Raw genomic sequence first — 24060 nt, 5'->3', positions numbered from 1 at the left:
AGATGAGCAAGCGATACAATGCTTACGCATACTTAACAACTCCAGGGGGTTCGTGCGTGAATTTTTATTGAAATGGTTTCACCGACCGTTCTAAATTTAACGGTTTCGCGGGTGAATTCTGATGTGACGTTTCTGCATATCCATGGCGATGATCAACAGGGCTGTCGGCTGCCAAGCTGCTGTCCGAGCGCGGCGTTGACGTCATAGTCCTCGAAGCACGACAGAGGGTCGGAGGGCCTGTACACTGTCAAGGTGGGTTCTGTGTTCACTCCAGCAGTGAAATTTCAAAGATATATAAAAAATGTGTACCATTTGATGTCATATTGCAAGCAATCTATGCTGTCCCACGAGCATTTTCAGGACACATGTCAAAATTACAGTGTGGGAATTCGAAGGGGCACTAAGGAGAAACAACTGAGCCAGTTTAGATGGATAAAGTGTCGGTTCAAAACTCCACTTTAGTTAATTTCGCGATAATATGATGATTGTTGGAAAATAATTTTTGAAAAAAAAAAAGAAATCCGGCAGAACCCACCGCATGAATACTATCGACGTTAATGCGATTAGCATTGAAGCCATATGTAGCGACACGCCGTGTTGCCGCCGCAGAGACGTGTTATGTGAGGCGTGTATGCAGCCGGGTTCCTCTCTCGCGCTTCACACCGAAGAGGCTGCGCCATCTAGCGCCGTCGCCGCGAAGTCCGCGCGTGTGTGAATATGCATTCAGATAGAATTATTCGAGTACATATGGCGCGGGTTCGATTCCGCCCAGCACCGCAGAAATGTTGAATTTATTTTTGTCACTGAAGAGCGGCACATACTCAGTGACCCAAGTTGATCCGACGGTTGGTTTCGAACACTGTGCTCTCAGCACAGCAGCCCCATGCTGTACCCATTAGACCACGGAATACCCAGTAACCCAAACTTGGCGGGAAAAACGGTTAAATACAAAAGCAGGAAGTGTCGACCTGAAAATGCGTGAAGTTCCCAAAGAGTGATAATCAGATTAATAATCAATTTGTTAAGTGACAGGGTCATTTGAAGCCAGAAGGACGAAGGAAGCCATGATGGACTAGCTGGTGGTCGCTTAAAGGGATACTAAAGTGAAGAAGAAAAAAAAAGGTTATTTGCGCTGTAATATCAAATTACCGTTTTAAAATACCGAAAATGCCACTCTATATAGCCCGAGAAGAGGCTCGGTAAGACATAAAGGACTCGAAAACTAAAGACACGTGGCGACGCCACCTTGAAATTACCACACCAGCGTGCCGTGACGTTCACCGATTTTCACGTAATCAGGTCGGTTCAAGTTAATTTTTCAGCGGTAAATGTGGACTAGGTTGTATCCCAAAACAGCATACAGCTGAAGCTCTATTGTCTCATGTACAGGAGCCTTGCGGCTTGTAATAAAGGTTGGTTGTATGTCGATTCTGCACTTCGTTTCATTATTTGCCCTGCAACCGACAAAAGCTGGTAGTCAGAGGTTCGAACCTTAGTCACCCGGCATTTGCGGACACACACTTCGGCGATTCCATGTAACTGCTGCTGACACCAAAACTACTGCAAAGTGAGGAGTCTCCAGTTCTATCACCTACGATGATTACTGCCCTATACAGCCGGTTTTACCGATTAAAAAAGGAAGCTGTAGAAAGAAGATGATTTGGTAGTTACAGAATAATAACCTCTACCCCACCGCCAATAGATTCACCTAGCTTCAACATCACTAACCCATTGAGTTGCAAAGGGCCTATACCTTAACCACCATATTTGCACAAATTCAAAATAAAACTACTTGTTTTCTCGTCTTATCTTTGCGACACTCTCTCGGTTTACCACATTTCCGCGGCCGCAGCCAGACACAGCACATTAATGCCGCCATTCTGGCGTGGCAGGTGCAAGTTTCCGTTAGAACCGGGATTGTCTATGCAACATGCAGTCGGTAAATATTTAAACTAGGCCGCGGAATTGCAGCAACCTGCTCCAGGACTGCCCGTGATCGCTATGCTGGGCTAACGCTGCCACGTCGCCGTTTAGCTCTGCTAGGGAAATATCAACCAAAATTGGCTCCCCTAGAGTAAACAAGTGCTCTGAACAAACGCTCTGAAGTGAAGCGCATTGAACAAGAGAGCTACGCGGAAGTCGTACTGGGTAAACCAGATGCCATGCCCACCACGGGGAAAGGATTTATGTAGCAGCAGATTTTTACACCTGCGCTATACCAAGCAGACAACATAGATATGCACACGTGGCGGGAAGTGGCAATGGGAAAATATAAGCTCGGCGGCAGTTAAAATAAGCGCGGAAGGGGGAATACAGGGCAGCTTAGTCATTTCATGGCACAAATCCGCGCGTACGTGCCCGGCGGGGGACCTGACAGCTCGGTGGAACAAGTTTGAATGTACGCAGCCTTACAGCCTACATGTACAGTACGTGTTGAACCAATTAAGGGCCGATTTTTTTCAGCCTGGGCCTGGCCCGGGCCCGGCAATAATCTCCGTTACCCGCCCGGCCCGGCCCGCCACCCATTTACCTTAGGCCCGAGCCCAGCACGAACCCGGCTCGAAACCGGCCCGAACCCAGCTCGAAACCGGCCCGAACCCGGCCCGAGACCGAAAAAGACATGTTTTTCAGAGTCGAGACGCGTGAGGATAACTCGCTGCACGTTACATGCACACCACCGAAAAGTCCCAGCCCGGCCTGGGCCCGCGTCAAAAAGCACATGCCGCGCCCGAGCCCGGCCCGAGCCCGTGAAAAAACTGTTCTACCCGGCCGGGTCGGACCCGAAAGCCCGAGCCCGTGCAGTGCTCTAATTGTGCTCTCTTGCTAAAGAGATAGGATTTTCCTTCTAAGTATTTGAAACAATGAATACAAGATGTATACTCTGAAATGTATTTAAGTTACAGCAAAAATACTCCTCTTTCAAACTATTTCCAATATACTCAAGTATACTCTGAGAGACATGATAGAGTAACTCGGGAGCAGAGTATTTAAGATACGTACAGGTCTGGAGTAAGACATATCGTCACGATCAATGACTTCGCGGATCGAGGTCGTGCGAGAACTTCAAGGTTGCGTCACCAGCCGCCTTTCGCTTTTGCGTTAATCTCCGGCATATCAATTAGCCCCCGCTACGGTTAAATGTCATCAATTTAGTATTCCGCTATCGTAACGTCTACCATCACGGCTTCGGTACATCAAAAAAGAAGGGGAAAAAAAAGGGAGGTGGAGAGGAGGCGTCTTTGATGGCAACTTCATAGACTGCGCTAACGCACCTGTACACGCCATGAAAGCTTACGGCGCGCGCATTCTTTTGTTCTTATTTCTGATTCTCTTAGTTTTACCGCATTTTCCTTACAAGCTGATGAACAGGACGTCGAACCGGGCGCAAACGCGATTAACCTCCACGCTTTCCCTCTGTCGTTCTCCGGGTAAGAAAATAAAAGTACGCGTGCGCTGTTCTGCGTGTTTGCAGGCGTAAGATTGCTCACCTATATAGAAGAATATCGTCCGCGTTGTGATAAAGGCTTGCCCACGACGACCTCAACAAAACGCCCGGTGGCTTGCTTTAGAAGTACGTTGAATTGAGCCGCTCGGTACGGATTATTTTTCCCTAATACAGCACGAACAAGCAACGACACAGCGAAGACACGCGAAAATGGACAATACGAGCGCCGACTATAACTGATCGTTTAGTCAGTAAACACTCAATACGCACAAGCGTACGCTTTACGCATGCACCGCGTCAACTTCCAGCACTTCAACGCGCACACCCATCACCCGTGTTTCAGAAGTGCTATTTCACTATCTATAGCAGTGTTAAGGAAGCTAAGCTATAGCTTGGCTTACGCATTTATCGCCATTCTGATTTATAAAGTATACGCTGCCATAATCGCCCGGGACATAGAATGGAAGGGAGAAAGATTAGTATGAAAATGGAAATCAGAGCGATAAATTCTGAAGCGGCACACGTCACTATCACAGCCTCTCTCTCGCAGGCCCGTATACAGACCGCAGGAAGCGAATTATAGCCCTTCAGCTACCGTTAGCGCATACGAACACGTTTTCACTACCGTTCTTCCTGACAGTGACCGTGAGACTTATAGCGCATGAAAAGACAAGGACGAATGAAGAGGTGACACACACAGGCGCTTACTTGCAACAATATTTATTTCGAGCAAAGGACCCACACATATATACAACTGTTTCGCATACATCATCATACATCCGCAATACAATAAATATTGTTGCAAGTAAGCGCCTGTGTGTGTCACCTCTTCATTCGTCCTTGTCTTTTCATGCGCTATAAGCCTCACGATGTCATACCAACAAGCCCAAATCACTGCATGACAGTGACCGGCTGTTTAGTATCTCTAGTAAACGAGCGGCTCTACATTTTCTCCCTCTGAGTAATGCGCCTGACTGGGATCCGATCCGGCGAACTCGTGCTCAGTGGCAATCGCATCCACAATAATTGCATTGAGTTCAAAAACGCCACAGAAACCGAGTGACCACGACGGCTTCAACAGAAGTTCGCCCAAATACATCTCGAGACTCAAGTGCATAGGAAGTCTTTTTTTATAATTATTAATAAATGTGCCAGTAGGAAAGGTTGGCATCATGGGGGATGCACGCTGCTCCTTGTCGCTTAGGCAAGAGAGAGAGAGAAACGTGGTGGGAAAGGCAAGGAGGTTAACCCGAAAAGATTCTGGTTTGCTACCCTGCACTGGGGGAAGGGGAAATGAAAGGCGGAAAGAATAGGGAAGAGAAAAAGCAGTCACGAACAAAAAAATACAAGGAATAAAAAAATAACTGTACGTTGCGAAATGATAGGCCGGCTCAAGCAAGCAGATAAACAAACGATGATAACATTAAAATAAAATGCAAATAAGAGTCGAAGCATGCTAACGCATAGTTTACATACAGTTTAAATTAGTACACTGCACGTCACAACACATATAATTCGCGCAGCAGGTAATGTAAAATAATATTATAGAGCATTCACTTTCAATTCACTTGTATTTCAAGGAAGCACAGTCTGCAACATACCGGGTATTTCACCGAACACTTTCAAAAATTTTTACAGGTTTCCTGTGGCAGATACGCAATTATAGTTCATAAGCTGGTCTACTCGAAGAGGCGGACATTACTTGAACGAAAAATCGAAGTGCATAATCAACTATTTAACAAAAATTCACTAAATAAATGTTTAACTTATTACCTATGGCCCATATTCGAGAAATGAATTCCCGAACTTTGCGGAGAAATTCATTCGCGTTCCAGATACTTTTGTGCTTCAGTGCATAAACGACGTTTTGTTATAAAAGTAACTGGAACGCCAATTGAATTTCTCCGCAAACTTCGGAAATTATCTCGAAACTGGTGTCATCCTGAGAATTCGCTCCAAGTGGATCCGCCTTGCGAACTCTACGGATAGAATTTGTAAATTGAATTATGGGGTAATTAGTTACAAACTTAATTAATCTGCAGAAAATAATTATTAACATATAAGATTGTTATTCGCAGAATTCGCGGAAGTGTATTCATGGATATATTGAACGTCCGTTTTTGCTTTACTCTCTTTTTATTTCCCGGAAAGGCGATTTCGGAGGAATCACGTGTTTAGAGTTAAAAAAATTAGTAATATGAGCCCAATAACCCATTTAAAATGTTCATTTAACAGTGTGAGTAACAATGACTATGTTGATATTTTCATAAACGATATCTCTGTTTAAAAAATACTATTGAATTATTCTTCTGAACTATATGCATTTTGCTATGTGTAGTGTATTCATTATATTTTAATGCGTTAACATTAATAGGCAACTTAATGCACTTTCCAGGGGCCCAAATATATATCTATGTTTGTATCTAACCGTTTTCCCGCCTATCTGGGTTACTGGGCAGTCCATGGTCGAATGGGTAGCGCATCGGGCTGCTCTGCCGAGGGAACAGCTAGGGTTCGAAACCAACCATCGGACCAACTTGGATGGCTGGGTATGTGGCAATGTGTCCATGTGTGCCACTCTTCAACGAACAAAAGTACAGAATAAGAATTTACGGCTTCGCTTTCTCTAATAGACTTAAGATATTTAACCACATCCAAAAAAAAAAAAAATTGGCTATAGTCGTTCTTGACGCACACGTGGTCAAGGGGAGGATGTCTTCTCGACCATGTACCGGTCTGGCATGTTGTTTGTCGAGCAACAAGTTCCATTTGACGCCCTGAGTAAGGATTATTTTTCTGCCAATTAAAACTTAACGTGAAAACTCGCAGCTTACGTCGTATAGAAAAATATTTTGTGCCTCGCGTGTACACAAGTCATGGCAAGAGGACTTGGGCCGGCTAACTTTAATAATTTGAAGGATAATGAGATCGCAGGATCCTTTAAACAAATAAAATCATTCTTAAGGTCATGGGTGATATGTTATGCCCAGATTTGATAAACTGTCCCTTAAGTAATTTCTAAGCATCTATACAAATGACGGAGTACTTTCAGAACAGGGCTATATGCTATCTAACTTTTTACCATATTGTTACCTATCAGAACTTATTTTTGGTATCTTATAGGCATAGTATACCTTATATGCATAGCATACGCGTGTATGCCTATTCAATATCACAGTAACCAATCTTTTTTTATGTTCAAATATTACTTCATTCTATTTTTATTATTTTTAGTGTATAGTTAATCCATTGTGTACGCGTATGAGTACTATACCTGCCGAATGCCCAGCCTCGCGCTCGAGCATTGTTGCTTATGCGGGCTGGATATGTAACAGCGACGTGAATGCATGTAGTAAAGATTATTATTGTTATTATTAAAAGAAAAACACATTCAGAACTCAGAAAACCAAAACGTGAGCACTTTCAGAATAAAATGTCTAATGAGAAGAAAGACCCTTAATTGACCTTGGAAGTTAATTATGAACTAATTGCTCGTACCGAGCGATCTTTTTGTAAGTCAGTTGTGGTTCAAAATGTGAACTATACGAGAATGCAGCTTGCGAACTCTTTCCCTACCATGGGGAAAACAGGCGTTTTTGTATGTTACGGCAGATGTTTTTTTTTCTTAAGGAACTACTGCACTCAATATTTAATGTAATACATAAATAGAAAGAAAGATGAATGCACTTTTCAGGCATAAAAGTTTTATTAACGAGATATATGTAAAAAAAGATATAAATTGTTAAAATAAAGATTGTGCGATAAAATTGAACAAAGTTTGTAAAGACACGCTTGTATCTACTAAGAAAAAAATGTTGTGAAAATTATGAGATACACAAAATATATTTCCGTCGATCCATTAGGCACTATCTGCAAAAAAAAAATCAAAATTTTTCATTAAACAGGTATTTCGCTACAAAAATTTACCAGCAAGCACTATACAGTTGGGCGTGCCAGGCTGCGGCCGCCGATGTTCCGGGCTGGTTTGCGCCGTAGTCGCTTTCAGAATAAAGTCCGACGAAAAGTCAGCGTCCTCAGACTCGCTGCTATTCGATGTATCGATAAGACCAGCCGCAGAGGCAGCGGAATCGCGATATTACGATCTCCCGAAGCGCGCGCGGCGTTTCCGGAGCTGTACATTTTTTCGTTCTGCTTTGACGATCGCGAAACTTTGGAGCGCGTGTAAAAATCACCGATTGGCGGGAAAAAAGCGAACTGCTTAGAAAACAAAAATATAATTTCTCCTCTTTCACGTCCGATGGTGCAGTGTGCTCGTGAGCGGCGCAGAAGGCCTCGAAAGCGGCGTTTCAAACCATCGATAGCGGGCGACCATTTTTTCGTTCTCCTTTGACGATCGCGGAACTTCGGAGCGCGTTTAAATATTGCCGCCTCGCGGGAAAGAAAAATAACTGCTTAGAAAACTAAAATATAGTTCTCCTCCTTCACGCCCGATAGCGCAGTATGTCCTTGAGCGGCGCGGAAGGTCTCGAAAGCGGTGTTTCAAACCATCAATAGAGGACTAACCATGCCTAATGTGCGCAATACGGAAAGAGTTAAAGGTCACTTCCTGAGCTCGCGTGCATGTAATTGCGTCACTACTTCTACTTCTTGCGAATCATATATTTTCTCATTTGACATGATGAGGATGCTTTTGCCACCCATGCGTGTAGCCGAGATGCAAGAATTAATTCAGGCGTATGCGGCTTAATTGGACGAGACAAAAGCGAAACCTACCAAAAGCATGGCGCATACGTTATCTATACGCCTCTAATTAACCCACATCTGCAACCTCACTTGATGTACTGGGGAATTTTCTGAGCTAATGAAAATCGCCAGAGCTGCAGTTGTCAAGTGCGTGCCCTCCCCCCTCCCCCCGCCCCCCCTCCAAGAAAAAAAAAAAAATCCTGGCTACGCCACTGAATAAGGACCGCCTGCCCCCTCCCTTCCACGGAAAAAAAAATCTAGGCTACGCCAAAGTATTATACGAGAAAGACTTGTATCCTGGGCCCGTTTACCCCAGTTCGAAATGCAGACAAAAATCTCATCAATTATTTACTAACTGCGATAGCAATTCCTTTGATGCTAACTTCGCTTTGTTTCGTTTCATTTCAGTGTGTGTGAAGTGAACAATGATGCATTAGGTTTGCACTGCACACGCCTTCCACAATTCATATATGCGAAAAATCTCATTTCTCGTTTTCTCAAATTGCGTAAAGAGTCTCCTAAGTGCATTTCTTTAAAGCATGTAATGTCATGGTTTATGATTTCACTATTCTGAATTAATAGCACTGTTGTTCCGTTGTCTGCGGTGAGTGTGCTTGCCGCCTTAATTGTGTGTTAAGACCTTTGTGGGGCAAATTGATTGCCTTTAGCCGTACCACGTGATACATTTCGTAAATCTCGAAAGACAAATTAAAAAATAAAATTTGCAAATTTAGGCTCGTGTAGCCCGAATATTTGCAGCGAAGCACCCATGGAACAACGAGGAGGGAAAAAATGCTCTTCAGTGCGATGCTATATTTGCAGTGGTGCCGCGGAAATGCGCACTTGGAGCACATCGGCTGTCGAGCTGCGCGGTGTATTAAACAAGCGTCAGAAAAAAAAAGGAAACAAAAGAAGAGTGAACGTTACGACAGCGTCGCTATCTCTTCACGTCCACGGCAGTTCGTACGAGACCCATGCGGATGACGTCAAATTGCTGCACGATTAGCTGAAATGGGCTGGGCGGAATGCAATCAGTGCTTGTACATTATGAAGCGAACCTTTTGCTGACCTTTCGGTTTCGTTCGAGACTGCAACGCTAAGCTAAGGCCATCGCAGCAATTCCGCTGCCGCGTTCACGTTTCTCGCTTTTACAAGATGCAGTAAATCCATGTAATGCGATATGATACGCCGCATAACATCGCTCTCTCTGGGTGCGCGTGTACGGTTAGGCTGAATTCCAATTACGGCGCTCCGGCTGTAACAACCATACGAAGCCAATTAAGAGACAAGGAAACCAACAAAAGCATATGGGAGAAATTAACTTTTTTTTTTAGTACCCATTTAACAATGCATGAGGGTTAAATGTGAAGTGAGCTTCACATTCTTAACAAATGAAAAGGGAAATTATTGTGGAAGAAAAAACGATTTGCCACCTCTGCGAGCCACGTGACGCTTACCACATGACTGCTCCAGCTACGGTGACGGCTGTCCGTCCGTCCATTTTCTTTGGTATTCGGGTATGCATGTGTGCTATATATCCAGCATTTAATGTGCTAGTCAGCTCCGCTCAGAGCCATGGCAGCGCATGGGGAACATCCTTTCAACCGTAAACATCCTGCGGTCTTATAGGAGCAGGCAAATAGGCCAATAAACCATCGTATCCTAAAGGGATCAATGCTATCCCCTTAAGTCACGGTGTACGCATTTGTGGAAGCGACTTATTTTTGCCATTTCAGTGCACTTGTTGCAAGGAATAAACAACAAAAATTAAGCTTAGGGTAAATTGAACGTTCTGCTTACCTCAAGTACCTTCATTTTACTTCTGAGGGAAATCTATCGCTACTGAAGATTGATTTGTAGAACGCACTACAGCGTTTGACGGGAGGTGTGACGTGGGACGTTTCTGTAGCAATTTCTAAAAATTTGTTTGCCTTTTTATACAGGGTGTCCCAGCCATATCACGCAGCACGATTTAAAAAAGAGGAACGGCGTTACGCGAAGCAAACCTAGTGCGTATTGTTTCCAGTACAGTGGAGTAGCCGCCAGTAATTTTTTCGTTACTAAGATTTAATTAGGTAATTGTAATTAATTATCTAACTCGAGAAGCACTGTCCTAATTATCAAAGTGTCAATGAGAAAGTTGTAGAGCAACATGAAAAACTCCCGATACAGCTTTCTGTTGCTTAATACGTGCTACATAAATGTGTTTTTCCGGGCGTGAAAGAAGCCCGCGAATACACGCAAAGTGCCTCGAGCGGCCAGTCGCGCGGCAATTCTGCGTGTAAGGTACGCAGCTACGTAAGTGATGTGGCTTATAGCAAACGATTGAATGAGCCAAACAATGCTAGCCTCCTTCATTCCCTGATACTTGTTCGCGATTCTCCTAATCAGCCTAATAGCGTTAGTGACCTTGGTCACGAGCTTTATAAGGGTTTCGCCGTTAGTTCCTTTCGACTCAATATCGAGTCCCAGGACCCTAATTTGTTAAACTATGGGGATGGCCCCGCCATACTTTGTATGTGTATCTCTTCGTACTCTCTCTCTTTGATGTACCCCTTGGGCGGCCTGCCCTTGAGGGTGGGTCTGTAAAGGAGAAGCTCTGATTTCTCTGGGGAGCATTCAAGCCCCGTGCCTGTAAGGCACTCCTCCACTTTACCTACCGCTTCCTTTCCTCACTAGTGTAGTTAATGTTCTGTTATTCCCGTTCGGGGGCCCGATAGCTTGATATCCCGGCTGCTTCGCTAGTCCATATGTTTCCGGAAGAATCATAACGTCCGGTTTAGTCTTGTTTCTAAGGTATTGTTGCAGGACCGCTTTTTTGGCTTCGAAGCTCCTGCAATTCCACTGCCATATGATAAGGTCTCTTTTTTCACGCTTTCCCATCTTACGATGGGGTTACCGCGGAGGGTGGCGGAAGGAAGGAGGGTGCTCTTAAAACAATGTAAGGAGGGCTGGAATTCCCAGCTGCTTGTAAATTTTGTAGATTTCCTGCCGAGCTGATCACAGGAGTGTTGTTGATTGAAGGCGATGGGGTTCTTATTGGGATAAGTTGTGTTATCCCATTATTAATTTCGGCCATATTGGCCTCCATTTTATCTAGCCTGCTCAAGATCACCGAGATTGCCAGCGAAAGATTGCTGGTAGCTTCTGCCTGTTTCTTAGCCGCCTTCTGCAGGTCGGAAATTGCCTGGTTGAAGTTCTGGGTTTGAACCGTAGCTGTCTCCCTGGTCGCCTTTCTCTTGGGTAGAGGTGGAGTATTGTCCTCTTCCATTCTAGTTTCTTGAATTACCTCCAGTCTCCCGGGGCTCGCGGATCGTGTTTTTTTTTTTGCCTGATTTTTGTCACTCTCTAATTATTGTGGCTCATCATAAAATGCAGAAAGAGTCATTCTACCACCTTGACTTGCTTTTAATGGAGTCTGCAGAACCTTCGCATACAATTTCATGCATTTATCGACAGTCGAAGATAACTCGAGACTGAAGGGGCTACACCTGAATTGATATCCTCACCATGCAATAAACGAGAAGAGTCAGGGGAACCGAATGGCTGTTTTTTTTTTTTTCATTTATTAACAACCGTACACGACGCCAAAAGAAAACGAAACCAAGAAAAGCATAGGGGAAATTAGCTGCTCCTCAGTTGAAATGTTGGGGTAAAACATTAGGAAGTCATTTAGAAATTTTCAGTACACCTTGAAGAACACTGAAACGAGAACGTCTCTCCTACGAGTAAACCTTTCCACCGAGCGACTACAACGCGGAATCGAGGATAACAATGTGACGGTCGTGTTCGCGGGCATCTGTGTTTGACCCGTCCTCCCTTTTTCCTTCCTCTTTTTTCCTCTTTTGGAAGAACGAGCTGGTTGGCTGGGTCGACATGGGCGGCTCGTATGTGGGCCCCACGCAGAACCACATCCTGCGTCTCGCCAGCGAGCTGCAGGTCGACACGTACAAGATATTCGACGACCTCAAGAACCTGCACTTCAGTGAGGCACGTATTATACGCGCGTGTTTTGTTTTATCTTCGTTGCGCGCGTTTCTTCCGTTACAGTATCACCCGTCCTCATTAAGATGCCGAGTCGGGCGGACAGATACCGCTGGTATGATACCTTAGAGATCGCAGTATTACGTAATTTCTGTACATTTTGAGTAGTTGCCAGCGGACGTCCCAGTTTCATTTCATTCCATTTCAATCATAAATTATCATTCAATAAATGAAATTAATTATCCATCAACCAGTCAGTCAGTAAAATAGAGCTGCTCGCATTCTGCAGTTGCATGAAACACTGGCTCATGAAGAAATTAAAGGGCTACGGTTGTTAATCAGGTTATTTACGCCTTGTATGCGCGAGTACAAATGAACAGTCTGGCTGTTCTGTAAAAAGCATCACGATCATTATCACTGTAATAATAATAATAATAATAATAATAATAATAATAATAATAATAATAATAATAATAATAATAATAATAATAATAATAATAATAATAATAATAATAATAATGTGACGAAATGCCATATATTCATGCACGCGCAGGGCAAGGCGTACCCGTATGAAACCACGTGGGCCCACTTTGGAATCAACGACCCTCTGGCATGGTTCGACATCAACTACGTCATGCGCAGGATGGACATCATGATGGAGCAGGTATGCGTTGACAATGCGCTTGTCATGCTGCCCACACAAAAAACAAGGAAGCCATAAAGATTTTACTGTGCATCCCACGTGAAAAAAAAAAAAAAAAAGACGATTAGCTGCAAATACATTGAAAGGCCTCACCGATTCCAGTTTCATGTAAACGTTACAGACAATATTAACCTATGCAAAGAGCAAGCACCCGATAAAGGTTACATAATTAATCATCTTTACGGAGAAAGGCTATAGGCTCGCATCAACTGTGTTTGGAATGACCGGGGCTTTCCTATAGACCACGCGCGCGCGCGTGTGCGTGTGTGTGTGCTTGTGTGTGTGCTTGTGTGTGTGCGTGTGCTTGTGCGTGTGCGTGTAAAATATACTTTTTAAAATTGCCTCTGGCAGGTAGCACGATTCTAATCCTTGAACTGTATTACTCGAAGAGGCGGACATTACTTCCACAATAAATCGAAAAGCATGATTGACTAATTATCAAAGTTACACTATTTAACTTGAAAGGGTCTGAAGGCGAGCTCATTGATATGCATTCATGGTGTACAAAACAGCGCTAAATACACGGACGGAAGGAAGAACACAGGACAGCGTTCGTCCTGTGTTCTTCCTTCTGTCCGTGTTTTTAGCGCTGTTTTGTACACCGTGAACACCCCCAATTTAAGTTTTTACGTGATTACTTAACGGCACATATTGCGATTTAGAAATTGTAGCCGCTTTGTGCACTGACATGCGCTAAATGGGGGTCCTCCATTTTTTATGTGAAAAAAAAATGGAATAACATTGACTTGAATTGATTGAAGCACGAACAGTAATTGTAACGCCATTGTGTTGTGTCGCACAGTTTAGGAATTAAAATACCGAAACCGGTGTCATCATGACAATTCGTTCGAAGTGGATACATCTTGCGAACTCACCGGTTTCAGTTCGTCAATTCCAATTAATACAATAAGTAGTTAATTAACAACATAATTAGAGAAATTTATTTAATTTGTCAATTATGTATTTTGACTTCTTGTGCAAGTAATGTCCGACTTTTCGACTAATCCAGCTCAAAGACTAGAATTGTGCTATATGCAATGTAGGTGATCTTTTAAAATGATGTATACCTTGTCTAAATATAATGATAACAAGCACTATATATGTAGCCGATGCACAGTTATCAGAAAAAAGACCGAGAAAACGACTGCGCTGCGCCTCGTCTAAAAAACCTTAAGCGCAAGGGAGACGACCGTGACGGGTCACTGTCGTCATGCGATCTACCGACTAGCCCGCTCTCAATCCCCCTCTTTTTTTTTTCTTTTTTTTTTTAGACCGCATGCAGATTAAGAGGTGGTGGCAGCAGGACGTTTTGCGTTTACAGGCGTATCAGGCGAATCGTCGTGTTAACATAATCTGGAAACCTGAAAAAAGAAAAGAAAGAAAGATGCATTTCTTATTCTCTCAGCAACGATACCGTGGTAATATTTGTTCAAGTAACGGGAAGCTACCCAAATGAGCCAAAACGCTTTTAAGCGAAGCTTTATAGGCTCACAAGTTTCAGCAGTGGTGGCAGTGATGGTGTCACGCTGAAAAGTGGGTCGATCCTGGTGATAGTACAGAAAGGGTTCAAGCTCAATGGCACATACCAGGGACAAGAAATAAAGAAAGAAAGAAAGAGAGAGAGAGAGAGAAAGAGAGAAACAAACAAAGAAAGAAGAAAGATAGAGAGAAAGAGAGAAAGCGGTAGAGAGAAAGAGAAAGAGGGAGAAAGAAAGAAAATAATCAGCCCTTCCCCTGTCGAGAAAAGGGGGGTCGTGTGGGGGACATACTTTCCCTTTCCTACTACTTTTCCTTCCCTTTCGTGGTACTTTTCGTTCCCTTTCCTTCTACTTTTGTTTCCCTTTCGTGCAACTTTTCCTTCCGTTGCGTTGTACGTTTCCTTTCCTCGATGTATACATTTAATAAACGTTTATGTTTTATTACCGTGACATGTCGTGAACTTTACGTTACCCCGACGAAGGTCAGATACACACACAACAAGCTTCGCTTACACCCATTTGCTCGACAGGGGAAGGGCTGGTGATTTTTTCATTTTATTGCGATAGCAATTATATGGACACTCAAAAGCAGATTTCTGCCGTCGGCGTCGCCGTTGCCGTCGCCGTGAGGTTCCGTATGACGTCAATGGAGATGAAATTGTCGCCAAGGTCGATCCACATAGGTCGCGAAGCTTCGGGCGAAAAGCGGTTCAGAACCAATTGTCACCGACATCAACAAGGGTGGTTATGGGAGCAGCGATTGAAGCGCGACTATGTTTGGGGGGAATAAACACTGGGAAAGAAAAAGGCATTTTTAAATTAAAGCGAGACGCAGTTCAACGAAAATTCATTCAACGAAAATAAAATTCCTAATTCATTTTATATACGCATGGCGAGAAAGGATACAACTGTATTTTACTAGATCATTATCAATAAATACATTTTTTCAGGACACACCGTGAGAGCGCCAATCGATAGCGGCGGGCGTTGACGCCGCTATCACTTGCAATGCCATGCAACTCTTGGAGTGCGTGGAAAGGCGCGCTCGTAAAGTTCACCTGTTACAATACGCCCCCCTCACATGTTGTGTTGTGTTGCATGTCGACGTTTGTCTGAATTAGGTGACACGGGTAGTTTTATTGTTTCTTAACCTGTGCAGTCAAAAGTAGCGAGTTGCGAACATCAGATACTTGTTTACTTTAGTAGTTTTCGTGCAACAGCGCTGGCCGACGGGCTTGGCGTCCGACGAAAGGACGAGCACTCTATGCAATCTACGCCCAAAGCGTTCGTCGGCCTCCAAAGAAAGTATGTTCTGTGCAGCGATGCGATTTCGACACCTGTACGGCTTTTCCGGCATCGCTTTTCGCGCTGAAAACTCGGAACGCCCATGAAGTCGATTGGTGGGGCATTTGAATATACAGCTCTAATGGCAGGCCTCCGAAAACAAGTTTCGCGCCTATGAGAACAAAATGACGTCACTTCTTTTTTAACGGATATGACGTCAAATTATTTTTTCTTCCGCCGGAAGTGTTCCCTCCTCACACAGATGGCGCTAAGCCCCATGAACCGCCGGTAAGCAACCATGTTTTGAACGTATGGGCTTCTATGGAAGCTTCGCTACCAGGTATATTTACCTTGTTGTCGCCGCGCGCCGAACGCTGTATGTGCGAGTGAAAGGGCGCGAGGGGCGCGCGCTTTCACGGGGAGTGAACGCACGGCGGAGAACAAACGCGCGTTCTGTGCCGTGCTCCCTTAAGGGCTGCAGAAGTAGGCGTCTCTTTCCTCCTTTACAATCACCATATATGTAGGGCAAACGCACCTTCTTCTGACGCGAGAGAGGCCGTGGGGGAGGGGGGGGAGGGAAGGGAGGCGACGTTTAGCTGCGGCACCAAGATAGCGCCAACCTTTCCCTTTCCCTCAAGAACCACTTATCATCATCAGTGCCTATTTATATCAGAGGCTCCGGCAACAGTCACCAACGCCGCACGCATTTTGAGCGAACGCGGGCAAAACGCCGACGGCGTCGACAACAGTTCTGCGTGTGGCCGGTGCTGCTGCATGTCCAAGTTTATACAGCTGATAAAGCTAATATCATTACTGCGTATAGCTCTCTACCAATTTGCTATCGCAATTGATGCTTCGCCTTTCAGGTGAAACTGCGACAACTTTTTGTTAACATGGAAAGCATACACACACTCGAGGGTAATACTTTCTTCCCCAAAAGACAGAGAGAGAGAACTCTGAAATGGGTGTTCGGGATATTTGCCTGGCCACGCGCCTATAGCATGCTACTTCAGGTGACGAAGGTGACATGTAAGATGACGCATTCGTAATGAATGCGCACGCACCCGACATACACAAGCACACACAGCAACAAATAACGTGTTCGGTCGAGGCCAGTATCTGAGAAAAGCTGAGAGCGCCTTCGTTGCGCGCAGAGCTGCTCCAAGGCCCAAGTACATGGTGCAACTCTCAGGAGCTTCCAAGTAAATTTAAGGTAGATTTTAGAGTAGCCCGTGAAGTACACCAAAATATTCCAGTAATGTTTTAAATTGCAAATATGTACCCGTATAGTTACTTCTCGGTATAGTTTCTTCATCGGCAACCGTTAAATTGGTATTTCTCAAGTGCGCCCAGGATTTAGTGCAATTGATCAGGCATACGGGATGCCTTTATCGCCTTTGTGGGCCAAGGACTCATCAGACTTGCCTATGCGCAGATTCCCGCCGTGGATCCATGGAACTGCCCCCACGCGGCCGAGTGGGACGCCATGACGCTGCAGAGCTTCTTCGAGAAGGAGTCGTGGACTAAGTACGTATGCATAACACAATGTTCGCTTGACTGACGTTGCTCAGCCGGCATTTTTATGAACCTCTCGGAGCTGTGTTCTGATCCGATCAAAAAGGAGCACTGCCACTCCGCGTGCAGAAGCTGTTAATTAAAGACTGAGAGGTGCTCGAAAAGTAAATGTTAAGGCACGGTCCCCTCTATACTCACTCAGGTTATGGGTTGATACACATACATTATTGGAGATCAGGTAATTACTAATAATGTGAACAGACGATGAAGCGTGCGAGCGAGAACAGAACAAGGGGGATTTCGTCAAAGTACCCTGTAAAATGATTCACAGTAAGCTGTGAAATTTAGTGACGGCGAGTAGAAGCACAAATTTACAGCCTCGATCATTCAATGGCCTTTACATCCGCCGCGTCCACTTTCATTAATCAAAATTGTCTAGGGCTGGTATAACGTATTTGCAATCTTCCCTATCATTCACTCCTCATGAACGACCGGCCAATCCTGGTGATAACGCAGAAGGAGTGTCGCTTGTGAAACTGTTCGAAGGATAAAAAAGGATGAGACCGTTACAATATCCCGGCATAGGGCAACGTTACGTTTCATATATCGTCCTGCATTTGTATTTACTCTGTACCCCTTAATATCCGTTCTAACTCTTTCTTTTTTTCGCAGATAGAAATGATATTTAATTATGTTCTTTCAAGGACACAAAGAAATCGCAGTTTGAAGCATCAATTGCGATAGCAATTTATTAGTAGGAAGCTATACGAGTAAGGATATTAGTTTTATCGGCTACATAAACTTGGACACATCCGCTTACTAACTGAATTAACAAGCATCGTGCCAGTGCGCACAAGCAAACATGGATCGATCACACTCGATGACCACAGACAACCACTGTGAAAACGCTGGAGGGAGCAAGCGTCGCGGCCGCAGCGAGCGAAGGTTCGTGTGGTCTATCGCTTCAACGGAAACTAAGCGGTGAAAGTGCAGCGCATACAAAGGTCAGAGTCGTGTGGAGATCGCTTTCAAGATACGGTGCGCGCGACAGCCTCAGCCGCGCAAAGTACAAGTATGCGGTTGCTGGCAGAGTAGAAGCCGCGCCCCCTCCCTTCCACGCTGCCTTCGCGCTTTCCTCATTTCGCGTGGGAGATTGAGTCGCCTGTTCCCCTTGCGCCCGGTCGCAAGATACGCATTTGGTGCCGCAGCTGAACGTCGCCTCCCCTCCCTCCCTCCCTCCCTCCCTCCTATCCTCCCACGGCCTTTCGCACGACGGAAGAAGTCGCGTTTGCACTCTGCCGTGCGTTCGCTCTCCGTGAAAGCGCGCGTCCCTGGCGCGCTTTCACTCGCACATACAGCATACGGCGCGCGGCGACGATTTTATCACCGTTGGACTTTATACGAAACGTCACGGTGACGACGACGGCGACAGCAGAATGCACTTGGAGTGTCCATATAATTGTTATCGCAATAAAACGACAACAAACGCCGTGATGAAAAAGACATGTCCGTAACGTCACGCGCTGATTTTTGTTCCCAGTGTGTTCAGAGATGCCCTTCAATGATAGAGAGGTAGAGGAGGATTATAAGGAAGGCAGCGATGTTAACCAGTCAAGAGTTCGGTTGTTTACCCTACGCACGGGAGAAGGAAACAACAAAGAAGGGGGAGAGAGAGAGGGGGTATAGATACGTGCACGGACAGTACTATAGAGTCAAAGGCGCTCGTACAAACCAGACGTTCTCAGAAAACACAAAAGTGCCTTCACTGCCTTCTCAGCCGTACAGAAGTTTGACGCTGGGCTCAGGCACGGGAAACGATGCGTATGGATGCTGTCGCGTGTTAAGTTATACGTGTAGGGCAGACGAAAAATGCTGGATTGCGTCGCCGTATACACGTCTGTGCGTCAGTCGTAGCTGTTGGCCTTCAAAGCGCACACCCATGCACAGGGGCTGCCGCGACTACCTGAGCGCCCTGGCACAGGTAAACCTGTCCAACGAGCCGAGTCAGGTGTCCCTGCTGTGGGCGCTGTGGTACATCAAGTGCTGTGGAGGGAACCGCAGGATGTCCAGCACTTTCAATGGCGCGCAGGTAAGCCGCTTCATCTCCTCACTCTATACATAATGCCCAAACTTTCACACGGGAGAAGTGCATGAAGAGAAGGGACGCTGGCTGCTATAGGAGCCTTGAGGCGGTATTGCGTTGAGGTTTCGCGATCCTTCCAAGAGCAGCTCGTTGAAGTGACGGGCGCTAGACGGTTTCCTAGCCAGCTTCGCAAAGAAACCATTGTCTGAGAGCGCTGTTCTCGGCCCAAAGGCCTGATACCGCAAATGCGAAGCAGACAGTGAACACTTAACCCTTTGTAGGACGGCGTATATGTTTGTTTACAGAACACTTGAAATGAAATTTTTGCTTATATGAGTAAATGAGGTTCTCAGAAATAGTTTACAACAAATTTAGCTTCTCTGCACCGATCCGTTTACTTTTAAAAAGTGGGTCGAATTTGTCCCACTGACACTAAATCGTATTTCAAAAAGTAGGACACAGATGATTCTGATCACTTTTCTCGTGAAACAAAGCTTTAGAAATTTTTTTGTGTAGTTTGAGTAAATGAGGTGCTTACAAGTAGTTTGCAACTCTAATTGTACTTCTGTGCAACCAGTCGTTTACTATTAAAATGTGGGAAGTATTTGTCCCACTGACACTAAAGTGGCACTAAAGAAGTCGCAGTTTCGCCCGAAAGGCGAAGCATCGATTGCGATAGCAAGTTAGCGGACAGCTATACAAAGTAAGGATAGTAGTTTTATCGGCCGAATAAACTTGTTAACCAAGGCACACTAACTAAATTGACAAGCATGGCGTCACGCGCGCACAAGCAAACATGAACGCATCTCACTCGATGACCGCGGAAACTCGCTGCGAAAACGCTGTAGTGAGTCAGCGCTGCAGCAGCGAGCGAATTGAGCTTCGTGCCAGCGCTCGCATCAACGCGATATTAGCCGCGAAAACAGGGAGGGTGAACTCAGCCCCCGCCGCAGATGGCTTTCAAGATACAGCCACGCGGGAGGGCGTTGGCGGCGCAGAACGCACCTCCTTCCCTCTCACCCTTCCCCGGAGCTTTCCGGCCGGCGGGAGCGCGCAGCCGCAGTAAAGCGCGGCCCCTCCACCTGCCGACCCTCCCCCCGCGGAGCTTTCCAGCCCGGCGGGAGCGCGCGGCCGCAGTAAAGCACGGCCCCTCCACCTCCATACCCTCCCTCCGGAGCTTTGTGCGTGACTGGAAGACTGCGCTTCCTTCCCGCTTCTCGCCCCTGTGCGTGCAAGCCGCGATTGCCGGCTCACCGTCGCATGCTTTCACTCGCTCATACAGCGTACGGCGCACGGCGACGATTTTATCGCCCGTGGACTTGCTACGGAACCTCACGGCGACGGCGATGGCAGAAACGCGCCTTGAGTGTCCATACAGTTACTATCGCAATAAAAGCTTGTACACACTTCTTGCCCATGAGTCAAACACCAACTTCATCGACGCCTCTTTGGTCATGTATGGTTTTGCGCTTGCGTTCATAAGGGCGAGTTTTGTGGTCTAGATTAGAGCACTGCACGGGCCGATTTTTTCAGTCCGGGCTCAGCCCGGGCCCGTTTTTACGTTGGGCTACCCGCCCGAGCACGACCAAAAGTTTTATGGCGAGACCCGGGCCCGGCCCGGGCCCGGAAATAATCTACGTTACCCGCCCGGCCCGGCCCGCCAACCATCTACCTTAGGCCCGAGCCAGGCCCGAGCCAGGCCCGAGCCAGGCCCGAGCCCGGCCCGAGCCCGGCCCGAAACCGGCTCGAAACCGGCTCGAAACCGGCCCGAGACCGAAAAAAAATGTCACAGTTTCGCCCTAAGGGCGAAGCAATGAATGCGATAGCAACACAGCAATGTGACACGAAGTGACGTGAGCGGCTTTGGTAGCAATATGAATTGTAGTAAACATGAGCTGATTAAGTAAGCAGGTGTGCTGCGGCGTAAGTAGACCGACATGAAGAGAGACTCGATGACCACGAGAAGGCGCGTGTGAAACAGTGGTGTTGATGAGAAGCACTTCCCGTGGGCAGCGCGTGCGAAGGGACACACCTGTAGCGCTGCACTGCCGATCCGGGCAGCATTGCATGTGTAGCGTGCATTGGAAAATGTGGCCCGACTATTACTAACTGAATGAACAAGCGTGGTGTGAGCGCGCACAAGCAAACATAAATAGATCACACTGAATGACCGCAGACAACGACTGTCAAAACGCTGGCAGCAAGCGCATATACGTCGCAGCGGGCGAAGGTACGTGCGGTCTATCGCTTCAACGGAAACTGAGCGGCGAATGCACAGCGCATAGAAAAGGTCAGAGCCGTGTGGAGATAAGAGACAGTGCGGCCGGCGAGCGACGCGCGCGGTTGTTGGCAGAGTAGAAGTGTCCCCCCCCCCTCTCCCTCCGGCGCTGCCGTCCCGCTTCCTTGCTTGCGCGTGGGAGATTGAGTGGGAAGTTCCCCTTGCGCCCGGTTGCAAGATAGGCCTTTGGTGCCGGAGCGCAGCGTCGCCCCGCCTCCCTCCCTCCCTCCCTCCCTCCCTCCCATAGGCCCATAGGCCCATAGGCCCACGCGCGACGGTCGCGTTTGCTTTCCGCCGTGCGTTCGCTCTCCGTGATAGCGCGCGTGCCCCGCACGCTACCGCTCGGGATGATGTTATCTATACGGAACCTCACGGCGACGGCGACGACGACGGCAGAAATCCAGTTTTAGTGTCCATATAATTGCTATCGCAATAAAACATGTTTTTCAGAGTCGAGACGCGGGAGGATAATTCGACGCACGTTACATGCACACCACCAGAAAGTCCGAGCCCGGCCCGGGCCCGCGTCAAAAAACCCAAGCCCGGCCCGGGCCCACGGGCCGGGTCGGGCCCGGGCTTTCGGTTAAGCCCGAGCCCGTGCAGTGCTCTAGTCTAGCTATCGCATTAAGATACAAAAATGGGTGCTTATTGTGAGCTAAAGGTGTAAATCTAAATGCAGAAAAGAGGAATAACTTATCGGGCATCTTGAGAACTTTCCTCTCGCAAGCAAATGGAGGACAAATCCAGGAAGCATTCCAACCATGAAAACAATGTTTTCCTAGCTCTTGCAACTTGTGTGCCCTTAGTATAACGTTACCAAAACTATTCTCGCGTGAAGTGTTGAATAAATTATACAGATAGGAGGCTGCATCAAGTAAATGAGAGAAATACACACCCTTGCTACTGAGAAGCGTTCTCGCGCACATTACAAAGTGTGACGTACGTACGTATATTGTCCCATTGTCCTGCAAAGGGTTAATGGACTTCCATGCATGCCACGCGGGCAGGACTCGACGAGCGGCTTTACTAAGGCCGCTCTGTAACATACATACGCATCCAGCCCTTCCATTCTCATCAACATCGTTCATCACTTTTGCTCCCCTTTCCTCTACCCTCCAGGCTAGAGCTTAGGGCAACCTCTCTGGCAGCTGCTGGCTTTCCTGTACACAAGATATCATATCTATACAAGAGCAGCTAAGCCACGCTCTGTCGAAAATGTTAGTCCGGAATTTGTTAGGCACTGTTTATAAAGCCTGACAGTTGTACTAGTTAAAACAGACATGAACCCCCAACTCGTCAAAAAGCAGCTCTCCCGAGCTGTACACTTGCTGCATTATTGTACAACGCGCGTTATATGTTAAGTTTTTTTTAGGAGAGGTGGGGGTAACGAGAGTTCTAGAAATACTAAAGTTCTGCTGCGTACTTTCTTGTCCATCTCTTTAGCTGTAAACCGGCGCATGCCAAGGCTCCGCAAGCAGATTCAAGGCCCCATCTCAAGGTCCATCCAGCGAGACGGAGTATGCGAAGCTATAGGGCACTGAGTGTCAAGTTTTTTACGAATATCTCGGGAAGTAAGCGCACTAGGTGAATCAAACTAAATAAAGTTCTCTTCGAACAAGTTTGTCTACGAGTTTATAACATAAACAAATGCCATAACTGTGAAATTATTAAGTTCAATAGCAATTATTTTAGTTATGTATTTACTGATTGTACTCGTTAGCGAAAATTGTGTCCACCAAAGCGTGTAAACCACCTGTGCAAAATTAATAGCATTCGCACATATAGCGTAACGTTCTTATTTTTTTAGTACTATTAAAATTACTGATACTTCGAACTTTGAAGGCGTGTGATCGCCGCATTTTACATAAGCATGTCGTTTTTAAAGTACGAAGAGCCTGCTGTTTGACGCCTGTTGAGGCCAGAGCCCAGGACTGTGCATTCAGAAGCCGAACAGCTGCCCAGTTAATCGTGAGCCGAGGAGAGCGCCTCTCTTTTGGCAAAATCGGGTGAAGTCACAGATGACATGTCCGATGCTTTCTTAACATCCACGTACTTCTCAAGTAGGCTCCTGTCAGGTCAAATGAGAAACGCACAGACGTTTTTGCGAACGCCACGACGGCACAGGAACGTTGATTCTCGTCGTAGCAGAATTGGAAGAAGGCGGGGCACACAGTTAAGAGTCGAGGGAACGTACACGTAAATCGTGAAATCATTCGAGCTCCACTGTGCTAAAGTATAAGCTCGTGAGTCAGCCTGCGTATAGCCTACTTCAAGCGTTTGCCCTTGGGAGTGGGTTTGGAGGTGTACTTCAGGCACCATCGTGAATTTCTTGCGCGTGGTCCTTACCACTGATGCCGCTATTGCATGGTATAACCATAGAAGAGGCACATCGAGAGCTTTTTTCTGTTGCGCGTAGGAGAACGTGTGTGTTTTCGGAGACAAGTTGACCATGACATCCACAGCGTAACGATGCCTGCGAGGCTCTTCAAGTCACAGGAAGTGTTCCAGGAAGTATTTGCGTGTTCCAGGCAGAGTAATGAATTGATGTACGCAGGGCAGCAAGCTCCGTAGCTGTCGACGAGGTAC

The 24060-nt window shown here is 46.3% G+C and overlaps 2 protein-coding genes across 4 annotated transcripts in view; both read left to right on the top strand.

Moving 5' to 3' along the window:
* Window positions 1–24060, top strand: part of LOC119442063 (amine oxidase [flavin-containing] B) — a 70376-nt gene that overhangs the window by 33926 nt on the left and 12390 nt on the right. The window lies entirely within an intron of this gene.
* Window positions 1–24060, top strand: part of LOC119442062 (amine oxidase [flavin-containing]-like) — a 165934-nt gene that overhangs the window by 129622 nt on the left and 12252 nt on the right. Inside the window, exons 3-6 of one of the 3 annotated variants that reach the window (XM_049661857.1) lie at window positions 12002–12139; window positions 12687–12797; window positions 17034–17125; window positions 19061–19202. The exons of the other annotated variants lie outside the window; for them this stretch is intronic. Of the exons in view, the coding sequence (XP_049517814.1) occupies window positions 12026–12139; window positions 12687–12797; window positions 17034–17125; window positions 19061–19202 (459 nt within the window). The 5' untranslated portion in view covers window positions 12002–12025. The remainder of the gene's footprint in view (window positions 1–12001; window positions 12140–12686; window positions 12798–17033; window positions 17126–19060; window positions 19203–24060) is intronic. 3 annotated transcript variants of the gene reach the window in all.

Source organism: Dermacentor silvarum, chromosome 2, assembly GCF_013339745.2.
Source record: "Dermacentor silvarum isolate Dsil-2018 chromosome 2, BIME_Dsil_1.4, whole genome shotgun sequence".
In the NCBI taxonomy this organism is placed as follows: domain Eukaryota; kingdom Metazoa; phylum Arthropoda; class Arachnida; order Ixodida; family Ixodidae; genus Dermacentor; species Dermacentor silvarum.
Note: the sequence above shows the minus strand (reverse complement) of the source record. Positions and strands in the feature narration are given on the sequence as shown.